A 17,326-nucleotide genomic window follows, 5' to 3' on the forward strand; every position below is an offset into this window, starting at 1 on the left:
TTATGTCACCTCTCCTTGTTCTCCTGACTAAGACGTATCACTTCATACTTCTCAAAGTTAAATTTCATCTGCCACGTTCTGCCCATTCCACCAGCCTGTCTATATCCTCTTGAAATCTATCACTGTCCTCCTCACAGCTCACAATACTTCCAAGTCTTGCATCATCATCAAATTTTGAAATCGCTCCCTGTACACCCAGGTCTAGATCAAGAAAAGCAGTGGTCCCTGTATATACCAACCCCTGTCAGAAGTAAGTAAAGTTTTCTGTAATTCATGTTTTAATGGCTTTGAATTAAATAATTAAACCATTGCATAATGAAATTCTAGCCTTGCTAAAGACTAATGATTCAGAACACCACGTGGTTCGAAATAAAATGCCTACTGGCACTAATATATTTCACTTAAAAAGCATAGCTTTACTGACATTTTGGGACTCAAATTATTAATACATAGGAAAACAATGTAATTGTAAATTTAGAAATGATATGGCCTACACATTTTCTCAACCAGAGTCGACTTGCCAACCAATCAGCGCTCTTTTCTCATGCAATAAAAATAATTTTTCCCTTTGAAATTTGGCATTCTTGCACCAGTCCTGACGAGTGCAAGACAAAAAGTTTTGACAGCGCATCTCTTTTTTCAGCAATACTGAAGTTCTGTGCTTCCAAGGGACTATATACAAATTTGTAGATTGGACAGATGGATGAAAGTTGATGTCAAAAAAGGTGAGGTAATACACTTAAGAAGGAAGAATAAAGCTTTAAAAGAAGTGGAGGACAGAGAGACTTGGGTTTAGATATACACCTTTAAAAGTGGAAGGACATGTTGCCAAAAATATTTTTTAAAGTGCATAGAGTCATTGATTTTATAAATAGAGGAGTGGAGTAAAATACGAAGGGGTAATGTTCAGTTTACGCAAATTATTGGTTAGGCCACTGTTAGCATATTCTGTCTGATTTGGGCACTTTAGCATGGGTGTGAGCACTGTGGAAAGGAGATGCACTAAGATTATACCATGGATGAGAAGCTTTAGAGAGACCAGGCAAACTGGGACTCTTTTCAGTAGAACAGGGAAGATTAAAAGAAGATTTGATGGAACTGTTTATGAAGAGCTTTGATAAAGTAAATACAAATAAAGTATTTCAACTGATTTTTTGCAAGAGGGCAGCAATTTTATTTATGCAGAAAATTATTATTCTAGAATATTTGGTGGATGCAGAATCCATAATAGCACTTAAAAAGATAGTGGATTAATACTTGAAACAAAACTGTGAAAGGAATATGAGTTAACGGATAAGGGAAAGTAGAAAGCTCTTTCAGAGAGCTGGCGCAGGTGCATTGGGCCAAATTGACTTCTTTGTGCTGTCAATGGCTTTTTGAGGCAAGAAGTTAATAAATATAATTTTACTTTGAATAAAACTTTGGCCAGATTGACTCATGATTTGTTATAATTGTATAATTACAATTTATTTTTACTAAGTAGATACCCACACCTGGTTAATTGTGAAAAACCAAACTAGAACATTGACACTAACAGTGCATGTGGTTTAGTGCTGCTCCAATAATCTTATCAATGCTCAGTTCAAGTTCCACCAGACCTCATTGCAGTCTTGATTCAGCCTTGGACGTAAGATGAATGCCAATGGATATACAATAGTAACTAGCTTCACCCACAAGACAACATTAATTGTGTATCATACCAATGAGCCATAACAAAGCTGAAGTCAATAGAGATGAAAGGAGTAACCCTCCAATGGTTGGGACCATACCTGACACAAAGGAAGATAGTATGGTTTTCAGAGGCCAGTCATCACAGCTTCAGGGCATCACTGAAGGTGTTCCTCAGAGAAGCATCATCAGCCTAACCATCTTCAAACGCTTCATCAATGACCATCCCTCTATTGCTCTATATTGATTCCCCAGTGTTCAGCTCTTCATAGAAAATGGTAATAAACCAGCCTGTGCCATCCTACAGTAGGCTTTTTATGTCACATAAGTGGCAAATAATGCCCATCTTGAACAAGAAAAATTCCAGTTTGTCTTTCCCCCTTGACCTTCAGTGGCACACCTTTGCTGAAATCCCTCTCCCCAGATCATTTTGGGACTACCATTGATCAGAAACATATATAATTTTGAAACATATGAAACTACATGAGTAGGGCAGAGGCTGAATAATATTCAGCAAGTTGTTCACCACTTGAACATTGAAAACATTAGTTTTACCTACAAGGCTTAAAACAGGAGTGTGATGGAATACTTGCCACTTGCCTGGATGGGTGTAACCACAGCATTCAAAAATTGGCACTATCCAAGTTGGAGCTGGCCATTTCATTGGCGAACCACCCCAAGTTCAATTTTCACCCTCTTACTGGCACACCTTGGCTGTGGTATGTATGATCTACAGTTAGCACTGCAGAAACTCTCCCAAGTTACTTTGATAGCATATTCCTCCTCTGAAAACTACACCAAGGGCTGGAATGCAATGTCATGGAACTCCATCATCTCCAAGTGCCCCCTCCAAGTCACACAACATGACTTCATTGTCACTGATTCAACCTCTTGGAATTCCCTGCCTAGAGCATTGTTGCTGTATCATCATCAGGTATACACTTCTGGAGCAGAAAGCTCTGTGCTGGAATTTGAAATGTGGCTTCTTGATACCACTTACTTCACTGTGGTTTAAAAATTGGGAGAAAATCATGCTACCTTGACCTAAAAATTTATTTCCAAAGCACAAATTTCAACAAAAAAAAATTATATATGTGAAGCATAATAATAGACTGCTATGTTCGGAGTAACATATTTAGCTGATATGATGACAGTGGTGGTACATGTGCAACAATGATGCAGGTGGTGGATTGATTTCCAGTGTCTTATGTACTACTTGCAGGGAAACTTGAAGTTTAAGGTATTCCCCTGACAGGGCTGCTCCTGTGCTTCTCAGTGGTGGAGATCACTGGCCTACTTGATACCAGCTTTAACAACTACAATAGAGCTGATGTAGTGCTATTCTAAGGTTAAATTGCCATATTAGGGAGGCTTGATTGGAAGCCATTTCTGGAGGATTGTAATGTGAATTTATACCAATGTAAAATTAACATCAGATTATTATAAGCACGTAAAATACACTTTGTAGTTTGTTACAGACTGCTTTTCAGTCACCTGTGTGCAAACTGTGTTTCATTTATCTTTTCGTATATAACTAACTCACTCTTTCCCCCACCCAAGTACAGGGATGAAAAATGACGAGCAAATATGAAGAAAAATCAATCCAGCTATTGCAAAGAAATTTTATTCGGGCTATTGGTTGCAAAATGGGCCCATGGCCCTTTGCAAATAACACTTTCCTTGCGTATAGTTATCTTTCATTCAACCAAGGACTCATCACTGAGGAACTCCTGTAGTGAGGCCCTGAGGCTATGGAAAATACATACTTCTACACTCTCCCCAAGCGCCAAGATGAAATTTATCTTGGTTCCTTCCAACTGCACCCTTTTACAATGCAATAGCTAATGGTGGGGTCCTTTTGTGCTTATATACTTACAAAACAGATTTATATGTATAGGACCAAGAGTGAAGTATACACAAGGAAATTTGCAATTTTGTTTATTGCAGAAGGATTAGAAGGAAGTTGAGAAACTCTTTCACCCAGAGGGCAGTTGGGGTCTGAAATTCTCACTGCCTGCAAGTGTGGTAGAAGCAGAAACACTCGTCACATTTTAAAAATTATTCTGTGCACTTGAAGTGCTGTAATCCATGGGGCTACGAGCAAGAGGTACAAAACGGGGTTAAGCTGGATAGTTATTTCGACTGGCACAGACAAGATGGGCCAAATGACAACCTCCTGTATTGTAAATTTTCTATGTTTCTATTTCTATTGTCGTTGGGCAAACATTAGTGATGAAACGGAGTTAAGTTTAATTGCATTTAAATCAGTAACTAGATTTGATTTTTACTCATCGTACTGCTGATCTGGGGTATGCACATAAATGCACTCAAACATCCCTCCTATTCCCAGCACAAACTATTTCATTTTTATTTGTGCCATGCTGAGTGACATTAAAAACCTTTATCCCACATAAAACTTTGAATTTATCATTTTTACTTCACAACCTAATCTGCGTAAAATTATTCCAAAAAAACTATTTTGTTTTTATTTTTCATGTCTCCCATATCTGCCCACATCACTCTTTTGTTATTCGTAAATTTTCTGCCTGGATGTCGGGATGCTTTCTTCTATAATTGGTTCTGCAGAAAATTGAAAGCTAAGTCCCGTGTTATCTGTCTGACTCAACTCTCCCTCTCACACTCGTACGTTCTCACTCACGTACTCTCACGCATACGCACATTATCTCAAACGCTCACAGTTTGTCTCTCTCACAATCACGGAGTATTAGACTTTGATACTCATACCCTTATTCCCTTACGTATACACTGACCAAAGTAAAACTATAATCTCAAGCCACCTGCTGGGGGAAACCATTTGCCACTAATCTTTCAGGCAATTTCTAACATTAGATAATTAATTTTTATAAATGTATTTTTTTTCGTGCAAATGATTCAACATTTTCTAGGTTGCTATTTATATAGCTACATATTGATTCGGACAGAAATTAAGACAATAGCTGGAACCAAGACCAAGCAAGAGTCCCGTATTTGGATCAATAAGAAAAATATAATAATTTCTTTTCCTGCAATGGTCATATTCAGTATGCCACCATTCGTGTTTTATTCCACATTGCTCAGATCATATTTCCAGCAATCTGAGCAGCAGCCTATTAAATTGGATTTTCTGAAAAAAATTCTATTTGCACTCCACCCTTTGCATTTCATTATTACTATGGCATTTGAGTTGCCATCAAATATTTAGATGTAAAATCAGATTGTATTTTTTCACATATAGTTGTAATGTTGGTATACACTTAAACCTGCTGGTACGGGTGCAATCCCCCTCTTGATTTATGAGTTGATTGAGTAGGCCAAACCAGAATCAGTTATATGTAATATTCAAGTGCATTAATATGTAAAAACAATAACCCATTTAGTGTTGAAGAATGTTCTCAATCTAATTGTAAAATAAAACTCATTCAGCAGTCCATTTTAACCATCAATAAGGTTGCAGAATTATGTTAACTTTGCAACAACTTGGTCCTAACATGGCAAGTTGTATCTGCGTAATATAGATAAAAGAGATTCGGCATTCTAATTTTCATTTTTAAAAACAAAAAGATCAAAATAGGAAATGAAAACTGGTAGAAATACAATTTTTAAACACAAGTATTTATACCTATAACAAGCTAGATAATCTGATTTTATATATTTCTCTTTCTACTTCATAGCAATTAATAATGTTGCAGAGTATTATTTTTTACCATATTCATTCAAAGAAGGTGTTTGAATATTCGGAAATCTATAAAAGAAGTCAAAGGGTTAAACTGAAATATAAGTAAAATCATTATTTGGTTTCCAAAATATAGTGGAATAGATTTTTCGTATGCACCTGGGGATTGGGAAATCGAGCAGGCTCCATTCTAGATGTATACCACACACGCGCGCGCTCGCACACACACACACACACACACACCCACCCACAACCCCGCCCGATTCCTCACTACAAACAGATTGAAGTATTCATTTAAAGAGCAATTTCCACCGCCCCCCCCCCCCCCCCCACCACACGATGGTTGAGAGCGTCATTAAATTAATGTGACTATTTAGCTATACAACTACGAAGATGATGAACATTTACCACATGAGCTATCAGCCATTTTACAAAAGGAAATGATGCTATGGCTTTTCATTCTTCAGATACAATATGCAGCCATGAGGTGACCAGTTGTGAAAGATATATAAGCAATGGTTGGAGAAGTAAATCCAATTAATTACAACATGTACTAAACTTCATAATACAGAATGTGAGAACATTTTTATATAGGCTGTTATTTAGAATAGGATATTTTTCAAAGCCTGTTGTTAAAAAGCAATATTGAAAGAAATTTTGATTCGTAGCAAAGTAAATTTTCAGCTTTGTGCTTGACTAGGTTACAGGTAATGACAATTGAGTGCTTTGCTTGATTTAATTGGTTTTTCTATCTTTCTACAGGTTTTTGAGCATGTGCACAAGACATTTTGGCAGTGTTGTGGCACAAACCATTCGAACGTACAAAACTGATCAGTTTCCCCTGCTTCTTATTATAATGGGGAAACGATCATCCAATGAAGTTTTGAATGTAATTCAAGGTAATTTCAAGTAGAAAATCAATATTTTTTGAATGTCATTTGTGTGTAGAACAATCAAGACAAATGGCAGAAATTAGAAAATCCATCAATTGTAATTTTTACTTCAATGAATGTTTATTCTGAGGATGAGAAAATTTGGATACACTACCTTTATTCATATTGTGTCCGCGTATGATGCACACAAAAGCTCATTGTCGAAATGCTTTCTGGTAAATTCATCTTTTTCAAGATTTTTATTCTATTATCAAATATAATATTTGCAAATAGACCTTTCCTTACTAACTATAAAAACAAGTGAATTAAAGTATGTGATTAAAAATAGCTGCGCTGGCACACAATACATTCGACCTAATCTTGAATTCATACCTTTTTTTAACATTGCCACTTCTTAATGCCTTTCTAATGAAAGCTGAAATTGCTTGCCTCCATCAAACATGCATTAATCTTAATAGCTTAAAGCTCAGTTGTGTTCCTTTGTTGCTAGGTAATACAACAGTAGATGATTTGATGATGCGGCTGATGAATGCCATGGAGATCTTCACAGCTCAACAACAAGAGGATATAAGGGATGAGGTAAAGAGATGTGAAAATATTTAAATGTTTTACTTGTTGCAATCTAAGAATATCTTACGAATGTGAAAACAGATCTTAAGATACAAATTGGAGATGCAACACAGGACTCCTTTTAAAAGTGAGAGTTTTCCCGCTTTCATCTTTTTGCATTTAAGGCACTATTTTGCATCCAATAAACATATTCACCATTTGTTTTAAAACAAACTCCTCTCGCTATTAAAATTTGACATTTTTCTGTTTTTTTAAAGAAAAATTTAAACTTTCTTTTCTATTGTTTCCTTCAGTCCTGAAGTTGGTGACATGCTGGAGAAAACTGTTCAGTGAACTGTGATAGTCTTCACTACCTTGTCGAAGTAATTATTTATATGTGTGTATCAGGCAGTGCAGAGTGGGTATGGAGAGCCCGACCTTATCCTCACCAAGTGTCCTCGCAACATATTTTTTCAAGGGAGTTACTAGATACCAATCAGAGCAAGAACCCTGGTTTCTTTATTCTCTTGCCTGGAGGTACTTAAGTCTCCGTTATGACCTGCTAATTCAGCATAAATAAAGGATTGAAGAACGAGGGGTTCCATTTCAGCGTTAATTTATTTGTGTTTTTGGGGCTCTATCTAGAGTCTAACTTGGGTCGTCACATTGCACATATTTAAATTGTTATAAAATATTTCAAATTATGACAACTGTTGAGCCCTTCTCTGAATTGGTTTTCAGTAGCCCTATTTACAGATGTCTTCCCCTTCAAACGTCATAATTGTGTTATAAACTAAATTCTGAAAACTGATGCAAATGCCTTAACTTTAGCAAAATTAAAACATCACTTCTGACAATCTGACCTATGTGATTATTCAACAAAGTTAACATTTCTGCTGGAGCTTCTATAATACTTATCCTAATAACTTCAGCATGTAACATAAAACATTAACATAAAATAAAGTTGTTTAAATTTTACTCATCAGGGTTCCTCCTGGGGCAACAGTTTAACTGAGGCTTAGATTACTGTTATGATCCTGTTAGGGCCCGTTAACATTTAAAGAAAAAATCCAAACAAGCAATTAACCAGCAGAACTATGTCACAAGATTTTGCATTTTTAAACAAAAACAAACTTTATTGTATATCAAGAAGAGTTAAACAAAGTAAGCACTATTTACTTAGTTTATAACATAAGTCTTTATGAGCCATAGTGTTAAGTTCTACTTTCTATATCCTCCCAAGAGTTCTCTTATCATATGAAATCTTTCAAGTAGTCGTTTACTAGTACAGAACTTGAGTATTGCTGTAAAAAGAGATATGCTCTTGAAGTCTTTCGTCTTGCACTCATCGGGACAGATACGCAAAAATACAAGTTGTAAAGGGAACAATTTATACTGCATGAGAAGACAGTATTGTTTGGTTGGCAAGTGGACTCTGATTGGTAAAAGCGTTGCTATGGAGAATGCAGCAGGTAACAGTTGACTGCCAAGCTTTTGTTTAAATTCAAACCAAACAGGCCAACTCTGGTCAAGGCATTGCCATGGGGAATGAACCAGGGAATGGCTGTACCCCAAGCTTTTGTTTAGTTGAAAAAGGCACAATGTGTGGACATGTTCCTTCTGTCTGCAAAAGACAGGGCCCTGAATGTGATATATATAGCTTCTAGCACGCGCAAGTGAACCACGTGCTGCAAGTCCGACTGACAATCTTAAATTGATTGTCAGTGTAATTCGTAGCACAGTTGAGATTGTTTAGCAAATGCTTTCCAACTGTGGAATCGCACCTAATGCTGGACACCATGTTTTTGAGTTTTGCAAGCATGGGCTGGCTGGGTACAGTCAGTACTTTGCCTGTTGCAAACAGCCGAAGGGATGTGCTCTTTGGTACGATCTGCCAGTCATTGGGATGTATGGCCTTCATTCCTAGCATCACACCGGCACTGAAATTCATATTCCACATTACTCATTTGTGTGATAGGCAGAAAGTCTTTTTGGCTTGACAGATTGTTGGGATTCCTACAGTTCCACGCACTAGAAGATTGGCCTTATCGGCAACCTTGCAAATAAGGCCTGAGCCATTTGCTCACCATGCAAGCTTGATGCTGAAATAGGGTGCACCAAAGCCATCCTATGGGATAATGGCTATCCCGATCAGGTCATTGCTCACTGCATATCATGCAAACTCAGGCCGCCACTTTCAGTCCTATTAGTGGGAGAATACCACTCGTGTTGCTACTGTATATTAGCAATGTGAAATGGCTAGCTTCAGCTGTTGCTCAAATTTTTGAGACACCTTACCCTTCCAAAATAATCTGAAGCAGACTGGGCAATTTTCAGGACTGAAAGTGGCGGCCTGAGTGTGCATGATATGCAGCGAGCAATGACCTGATCGGGGTAGCCATTATCCCACAGGATGGCTTCGGTGCACCCTATTTCAGCATCAAGCTTGCATGGTGAGCACATGGCTCGGGCCTTATTTGCAAGGTGGCCGATAAGGCCAATCTTCTAGTGCGTGGAACTGTAGAATCCCAACACACACACTGACTAGTGAAGGTAGGCTTGCGGAAAATGTGCTCAACTTCTCCTTTGAAATGGAGCAGTCAAATGAGCTCCCTTTCGGCGACATGCAATCAAAGAAAGCTGCCAGTGGGTTCTCTAATGCTGTCTACCACAGTGCTAAATGTGAGGATGAGTTGAAGCTATGAATGGTATAAATGAGTTGTGATTGATAGAGGTAGTTGGTGAGCATGGTGTATTTTTCAGTGTGCAGAGAAGTGGTGCAATTAGTATGATGAGGCATTTTAAGATATATGTTCACTGACCTTGATCGCTCATGTGAGACTGTTGAACTTTTTGTGGCACTGCATCCAGGTCCACGGGGCTTGACTTCTGGCTGCCTGATCCCGCTGCCTTTGCAAAGTTATTCTGTCAGGCTTTCTAACCCACTGTGGATGGATCACATTTTTCTTTCCCACCACCACCACCAAGGTGTCCAGTGGAGCCCCAGAGAAACTTGAGAATGTGCTTTCCCCTGTATGCTTTCACCATAATTCACTCTTCCTGCTTAGACTCTCTTCCCCAACAGTTTCAGCACTTGATGTAGCCAGAATGCACCTCCTTTAAAAGATGCAGACTGGCTTTAATTAGTGCAGGCTGGTTTTAAATGGTGCTAGCATTGCATGAAGTTGCCCCCCCTCCCCCACCTCCTCCCACCAGCTGAGGCATGCAGCCATTGAATAGCATGTTCAGTGTTGGCTGCACGCAGCAGTTATGCAAGTTAGTAGACAACATGAGTTTGGCGTGCTGCCTGCATCAGAAGTTATGGGCATCTGTTAATCATGCACCACGATTTGCATGCCTGTTTTCAGGAGCTGTCTGATATAGACCTCATTATGTACCTTTAATCTTCACATGTATGTTCTAAAAGATGTCTCTGATAAGAGGCTACAGTTCTTTGTTTTCAGCTTTCCAGGCTTCCTCACTTATGATTCCTGCATTCTTTGCACAGTTTGCACTTAACAGTTCTTTTTAGCACTCTTGTGGTTTGAATGGCTCAGGCACCTGCTCTCATGTGTACAAAACAAAAAGAAGCATCAGAGTTTAATTTCATCTGTGCCCTGCTTTTAGTTTGCTGATTAATGCATTCGTATTAAATTCTGTCAAATTCTCTATGTCCAAAGATGTGAACCATTGAAAATAGAATAGGTCTCAACCTTGACTTATGACCCAGGCCTGCAGAAATGCTTGCAAACATATAAAAATGCTGGAGAGGAAAAGACCCACTGGTTCATCAAGATTGCCCCATTCAGTTGTAATGCACTATGCATCAGAGTACAGATAGCCATTGCCACCCTGAGCCATTTAATCTCCTTTCTGTTCATTTTCACCATAGCCTTAGTAGGCCATTGGCAAGAACCAGCACCCTATTCCACAGCTTTGCTATCCTCTGGGAAAAGAAGAACCACTAACATCCAACCTAAGTCTTCCCTAGCATGAACCATAGAAAAGTTACGGTACAGAATGAGGCCATTCAGCTCATTGTGTCTGTGCCAGCCAAAAATAGAAAAAAGAAACTAGCCGCTCATTTTAATCCCACTTTCCAGCACCTGGTCCATAGCCGTGCAGGTTACAGTGCTTCAAATGCAGATCCAGGTACCTTTTTAAATGAGTTGTGTTTCAGCCTCAACCACCAACTTAGGCAGTGAATTCCAGACGCTTACTGCCCTCTGGGTGAATAAGTTTTTCCTCATGTCCTATCTAATCCTTCTACCAATCACCTTTAAATCTATGCTTCCTGGCAATTGACCCCTCAGCAAGGGGAAACAAGTCTTTCCTGTCTACCCTATCTAGGCCCCTCATAATTTTGTACACCTCAATTAGGTCACCCCTTAGCCTCCTCTGTTCTAAGGAAAACAACCCTAGCCTATCCATTCTCTCCTCATAGCTGCAATTTTCAACCCCTGGCAACATTCTTGTAAATCTCATCTGCACTCTCTCCAGAGCAATTATGTCCTTCCTGTAATGTGGTGACCAGAACCGTGTACACAATTCCAGCTGTGGCCTAACCAGCATTTTATACAGTTCCATCGTTACATCCATGCTTTTGTATTCAGTACCTCGCCCAATAAAAGAAAGCATTCCATATGCTTTCTTGACCAGCTTGTCCACCTGTCCTGCCACCTTCAAGGGTCTGTGGACACGCACTCCAAGGCCTCTCACTTCCTCAACCCCCTCAATAATTTCTCGTTTATCGAGTATTCTCTTGCTCTGTTTGCCCTCCCCAAATGCATTACCTCACACTTTTCCAGATTTAATTCCATTTGTCACATCTCCGCCCACTCAACCAAACCGTTGATATTCTGGAGTCGACAGCTATTCTCTTCACTATCAACTACACAATCCAATTTTTGTGTCATCTGCAAATTTTCCGATCATGCCTCCCACATTTAAGTCTTAATTATTAATATATACAACAAACAGCAAGGGCCCCAACTCTGAGCCCTGTGGAACACCATTGGAAATCGTTTTCCACTCGCAAAAACATCCATTGACCATTACCCTTTGTTTCCTGTCACTGAGCCAATTTTGGATCCAACCTGCCACCTTCCCCTGTATCCCATGAGATCTCACTTTCCTGACCAGTCTGCCATGTGCGACCTTATCAGATGCCTTACTGAAATCCATGTCGACAACATCCACTGCACTGCACTCACCAATCCTTGTTACTTCCTCAAGAAATCCTATTAAGTTAGTAAGACATGATCTTACCCTAACAAACCATGCTGACTATCCCTGATCAATAAGTGCCTTTCTAAGTAAGTTTATCCTGTCTCTCAGAATAGTTTCCAATAATTTGCCCACCACTGAATTCAGACTGTCCGGCCTATAATTTTCTGACCCATCCCTCGCACCCTTTTTGAAAAATGGTACAACGTCCGCAGACCTCCAACCCTCTGGAACCTCGCCTGTATCTAGTGAGGATTGGAAAATGATCCTCAGAGCATCCACTATTTCCTTCCTGGCTTCCTTCAACAGCCTGGGATACAATCAGTCTGGCACTGGTGATTTATCCACCTTCAAGGATGCCAGTTCCTCCAGTACTTTCTCTCCCATAATGCTTATTGTATCTAATATTTCACACTCCTCTTTAACTAGAATGTCTGCACCATCCATCTCCTTAGGCCTTTCTTAACCTATCCACATAAGCGTATGGTAGCAGAGTGATTATGTTGCTGCACTAATGACCCAGTGACCAGGAATAATAGGAACAGGAGAAGGCCATTCAACCCATCGAGTCTGCTCCACCATTCAATACGATCATGGCTGATCGAACACTTCAATGCCTCTTACCCACACACTATCCCCATAACCCTTTACGTTACTGTCAATCAGAAATCTATCAATTTCTACCTTAAACATACTCAATGACTGAACTTCCACGGTCCTCTGGGGCATAGAATTCCAAAGATTCACAATCCTCTGAGTAAAGAAATTTCTCCTCATCTTGGTCCTAAGTGGCTGCCCCCTTATTTTGAAATTGTGTCCCCTGGTTCTAACTAAGGGAAACATCTTACCTGCAAATACCCTGTCTATTCCTTTAAGTATTTTGTTGGTTTCAATGAGATCATCTCTCATTCTTCGAAACTCTAGAGAATACAGGCCCAGTCTCCCCAGTCTTTCTTCATAAGCCATCCCCGGAACAAGTCTGGTGAGCTTTGTTGTACTCCCTCTATGGCAATAATATCCTTTATGAGGTAAGGGGACCAAAACTGCACACAGTACTTAGGTGCGGCCTAACCAAGCTTCTATACAATTGAAGCAATTGATCTGAAAAATTATCTGAAGTCACCACCGCAATGGGGGAATTTAAATTCAGTCAAATAAATAAATCTAGAATGAAAAGCTCATTCCATGAAAGATTGTCTAAACCCACCTGGTTCACTAATCACTAACCAATATGTGACTCCAGACCCAAAACCAATATGGTTGACTCTTAACTGCCCTTTGAAATGGCCTAACAAGCCCCTCAGTTGTATTCAAATTGCTACCAAAAATTATAATACACTGTTGGGAGTAGCTCCATCACCCGGCCTGCAGAAGCTCAAGAAGGTGGCTCACTATCACTTTTCAAGGGCAGTGAAGGATTGGCAATAAATGCTAGCAGTGATGCCCAAGAATGCATAGAGAAAAAAATTTAGTTGAAATCATTGGTCCTCATGCACATAACCTAGACCTTCACGATTTTTAAAGCTCAATCAAATCCCTCCGGGTCTTTTTTCTCTCTAGTATACAGACCTGGCTCTTTGAAACAAAAACACAATACTCAGTTCTGATGAAAGGTCATTGACCTGAAATGCTAACTATTTCTGCCTTCACAGACCCTTCCAGACCTGCTGAGTATTCCCAGCATTTTCTGTTTATATCCTGCTATTTGAAACTATCTGGATAATGTTGTGGCACGGCTGATAGTAAATGCCAAGCTGCTCAAATCCCAGAGGGAAGCTTGAAACAGCTGCCAAAAATTTTTTTTTGCAATTTGTATAGTATGAGGAACAGGTATGAAAATCAGGAAATGATGTCCTCAACTACTTGTGATGATTTTGTTGTAAAGTAAACGTTTATTAAAAATTTAAAGAAAAACAAATAAAACACAATTACACTTAAACTCGCAAATGGCTTCAGACAGTAAACAGTACTTTAAAGCAGTTCCACAAGTCTTAACTACTCTCAGAGCTAACCTTCCCCTTCTCTGTTCAGCAACTATCCTTCTAGATTTTAGAGTCTATAGAAGTCCAGTAATTTTTAACCACACAGTGCTTTTTCCTTGGGGTGACGTCTGAGGCTGACAGCAATTGCTTCTTTCAGACTGGCCTTCTGGGTGTTCTGAGCAGCTACCCTGCTGTCTTCTGGGAGATCTAAGCACCTACCCCCTCACATAGGCTTCAGTATTTCCTTAAATGCATTCCTTTCTTCTGATCTCTCTATTATCTCAACCAGCCTCTTCAGAACTGCTTTCTTCCCAGAATTGATTAAATCACAGAACCACAGAGTTGAGAAGAGGCTCTTCGGCCCATCGAGTCTGCACCGGCACGTGAGAAACACCTGACCTACCTACCTAATCCCATTTACCAGCACTTGGCCGATAGCCTTCAATGTTATGACGTGCCAAGTGCTGATCCAGGTACTTTTTAAAGGATGTGAGGCAACCTGCCTCCACCACCCTCCCGGGCAGCACATTCCAGACTGTCACCACCCTCTGGGTAAAAGTTTTTCCTCACATTCTCCCTAAACCTCCTGCCCCTCACCTTGAACTTATGTCCCATTGTGACTGACCGTTCAACTAAGGGGATCAGCTTCTCCCTATCCAACCTCTCCATGCCCCTCATAATCTTGTACGCCTCGATCAGGTCGCCTCTCAGTCTTCTCTGCTCCAACGAAAACAGCCCAAGTCTATCCAACCTCTCTTCATAACTTACATGTTTCATCCCAGGCAACATCCTGGTGAATCTCCTCTGCACCCCCTCCAGTGCAATCACATCCTTCCTATAATGTGGTGACCAGAACTGCACACAGTACTCCATCTGTGGCCTCACCAAGGCTCTATACAACTCCAACATGACCTCCCTACTTTTGTAATCTACGCCTCGATTGATAAAAGCCATGTGCCTTTTTCACCACCCCACTAACATGCCCCTCCGCCTTCAGAGATCTATGGACACACACGCCAAGGTCCCTTTGTTGCTCAGAACTTCCTAGAACTTCATTGACTACTTCCTTGTCAAATTACTCCTTCCAAAGTGTATCGCCTCACACTTTTCAGGGTTAAATTCCATCTGCCATTTATCTGCCCATTTGACCATCCTGCCTATATCTTCCTGTAGCCCAAGACACCCAACCTCACTGTTAACCACCCGGCCAATCTTTGTGTCATCCGCAAACTTACTAATCCTACCCCCCACATAGTCATCTATGTCGTTTATATAAATGACGAATCATAGGGGAACCAGCACAGATCCCTGTAGTACACCACTGGTCACTGGCTAAAACATCCTTCTGTCATCACCCTCTGTCTCCTACAACTAAGCCAATTTTGAATCCACCTCATCAAGTTACCCTGTATCCCATGTACATTTGCCTTCTTTATAAGTCTCCCATGTGGGACCTTGTCAAAGACTTTGCTGAAATCCATATAAACTACATCAACTGCACTACCCTTATCTACACACCTGGTCACCTCCTCAAAAAATTCAGTCAAATTTGTTAGGCGTGACCTCCCTCTGACAAAGCCATGCTGACTATCCCTTATCAAACCTTGCCTCTCTAAGTGGAGCTAGATTCTCTCCTTCAGAATTTTCTCCAATAGTTTCCCTACCACTGACGTGAGACTCACTGGCCTGTAGTTCCCTGGCTTCTCTCTACAACCCTTCTTAAATCGTTCTTTACTTTAGCTCTTAGACCTGTAAAAACAAACTTAGCCTCTTTACCTTATTTGCTTTCACCCTTTTACAACCTGCATATATACCCCCTTTGAACTGAAACAACTCAATTCAAAACTATTCCTGTTGTTGCTTTATGTAAAATTCTGATTGAAGTTCCTCTTGGTTCATTAACATATTGAAACTACTGTTATTGTTGACTTTAGACCCTTCCCATCACTCTAGCTCTTAATCCAATTACGGCCTGACTTTCCAGTACATAAGAAAATATGCCAGGGTTATTACTAGAAGAAAAATATTACAATTTCTTGTTTTCTTGACAAGAACTAAAGTGTTTTAAACCAAACTCATCTTGTGGCCCACCTCAGTAACCCCCCCCCCCGCCATCATGTTTCCTGCCTTACAACAGTGACTTCAACATCTACTTAAATGATTATAAAATGCAATTGGACAACCTGAGGTCTTGAAAGGCATTATATAAATTTTAGTCTTTCAAAATTGTCCCCACCTCAAGCAAGTTATTAAAGGTACAGACAAGAGACTCATAGCTGCTGTCTCATCTTTTTAAGTACCTCCTGGTAGTCTCATCTGGGCTGGCAGCAGATTTTAAGGTCCCTTATTCACCTGAGATGATATCCTCATCGATATCAATAAGTGGCAGTGTTTACAGGGAGATTAATGTTGTCAGTTGAGCATCATCTTCAAGAATAAAGACCAAGGCTCTTTTAGCATCTTTGCCATACACTGAATTCTTTCTAACCTGTCCTTGAGCATCATTCAGTAGCCAGGTACAGACTCTGATTCTTATCATGGCTGTAAAAGCTTTGAACATCATTACTACAGTCTTCTCCAGTAACATTTTAGCAATCCAATAACAACCTTGGCTTTCTTCATCTGTTCATAGTACTTGTGTTTGTTTTGCTTGTTATTGTGCACTTTTTGTTTATAAACACATTTTTATTGACGTATTTTGTCTTTGTACCTGATCAGTCTTCCATCTAAGCATCTTACTATGCCAACTCCTTATGACCTTTAGGAATGTATATGACTTATATGCATTTTAATTTACACTTAAAAACATGCCTTTTATATTCAGCATCAGTCACATCCCCACCTAAGTAGGGTTGACCAATTGATTTGCTCCAAATCCTTCATCATTTTGATAAAATTAGCTATTTTGAAACCTGGAATTGCTTGTAAATTTTCAGTACCTTTGATCTGCTAGAACATTGAAACCTAATAACCTGGGCAACAGTAACAATAATGTTTTCTATCAAATGAAGGCCTGATCACAAGTTAGGCTTGTTTCTGAACACCAGATCTAATACGTGATTGACCATTGTTTTCTTTTAAATACAGTTCTTCAAAAGTGTCATTAAATCAAACCAGTGGCACTAACCAAAATATTTACAACTTCCCCAAATAAGTGATTATAAACATTGCAACTACCAATAGTTCTGTTTTCACACTAAGGACACTTTCCATCATGTGTGACATGACGACCTTGTTCAATGTGATATATTCAGAACCAATCTCATAGTTCAAAACTGGACATCCATGAGGCATTGTGGGCCATCAGCAGCAACAGAATTGTATCACACCACAAT

At 39.6% G+C, this 17,326-nt stretch overlaps 1 protein-coding gene across 2 annotated transcripts in view; it reads left to right on the plus strand.

Moving 5' to 3' along the window:
• faf1 (Fas (TNFRSF6) associated factor 1) overlaps positions 1-17,326 on the plus strand; it is a 383,193-nt gene that overhangs the window by 250,696 nt on the left and 115,171 nt on the right. For both annotated transcript variants that reach the window (XM_078561145.1, XM_078561146.1), the window contains exons 14-15: positions 6,104-6,240; positions 6,725-6,813. In XM_078561145.1, the coding sequence (XP_078417271.1) occupies positions 6,104-6,240; positions 6,725-6,813 (226 nt within the window). The remainder of the gene's footprint in view (positions 1-6,103; positions 6,241-6,724; positions 6,814-17,326) is intronic.

This window comes from Cetorhinus maximus, chromosome 17 (genome assembly GCF_964194155.1).
Source record: "Cetorhinus maximus chromosome 17, sCetMax3.hap1.1, whole genome shotgun sequence".
NCBI lineage: Eukaryota > Metazoa > Chordata > Chondrichthyes > Lamniformes > Cetorhinidae > Cetorhinus > Cetorhinus maximus.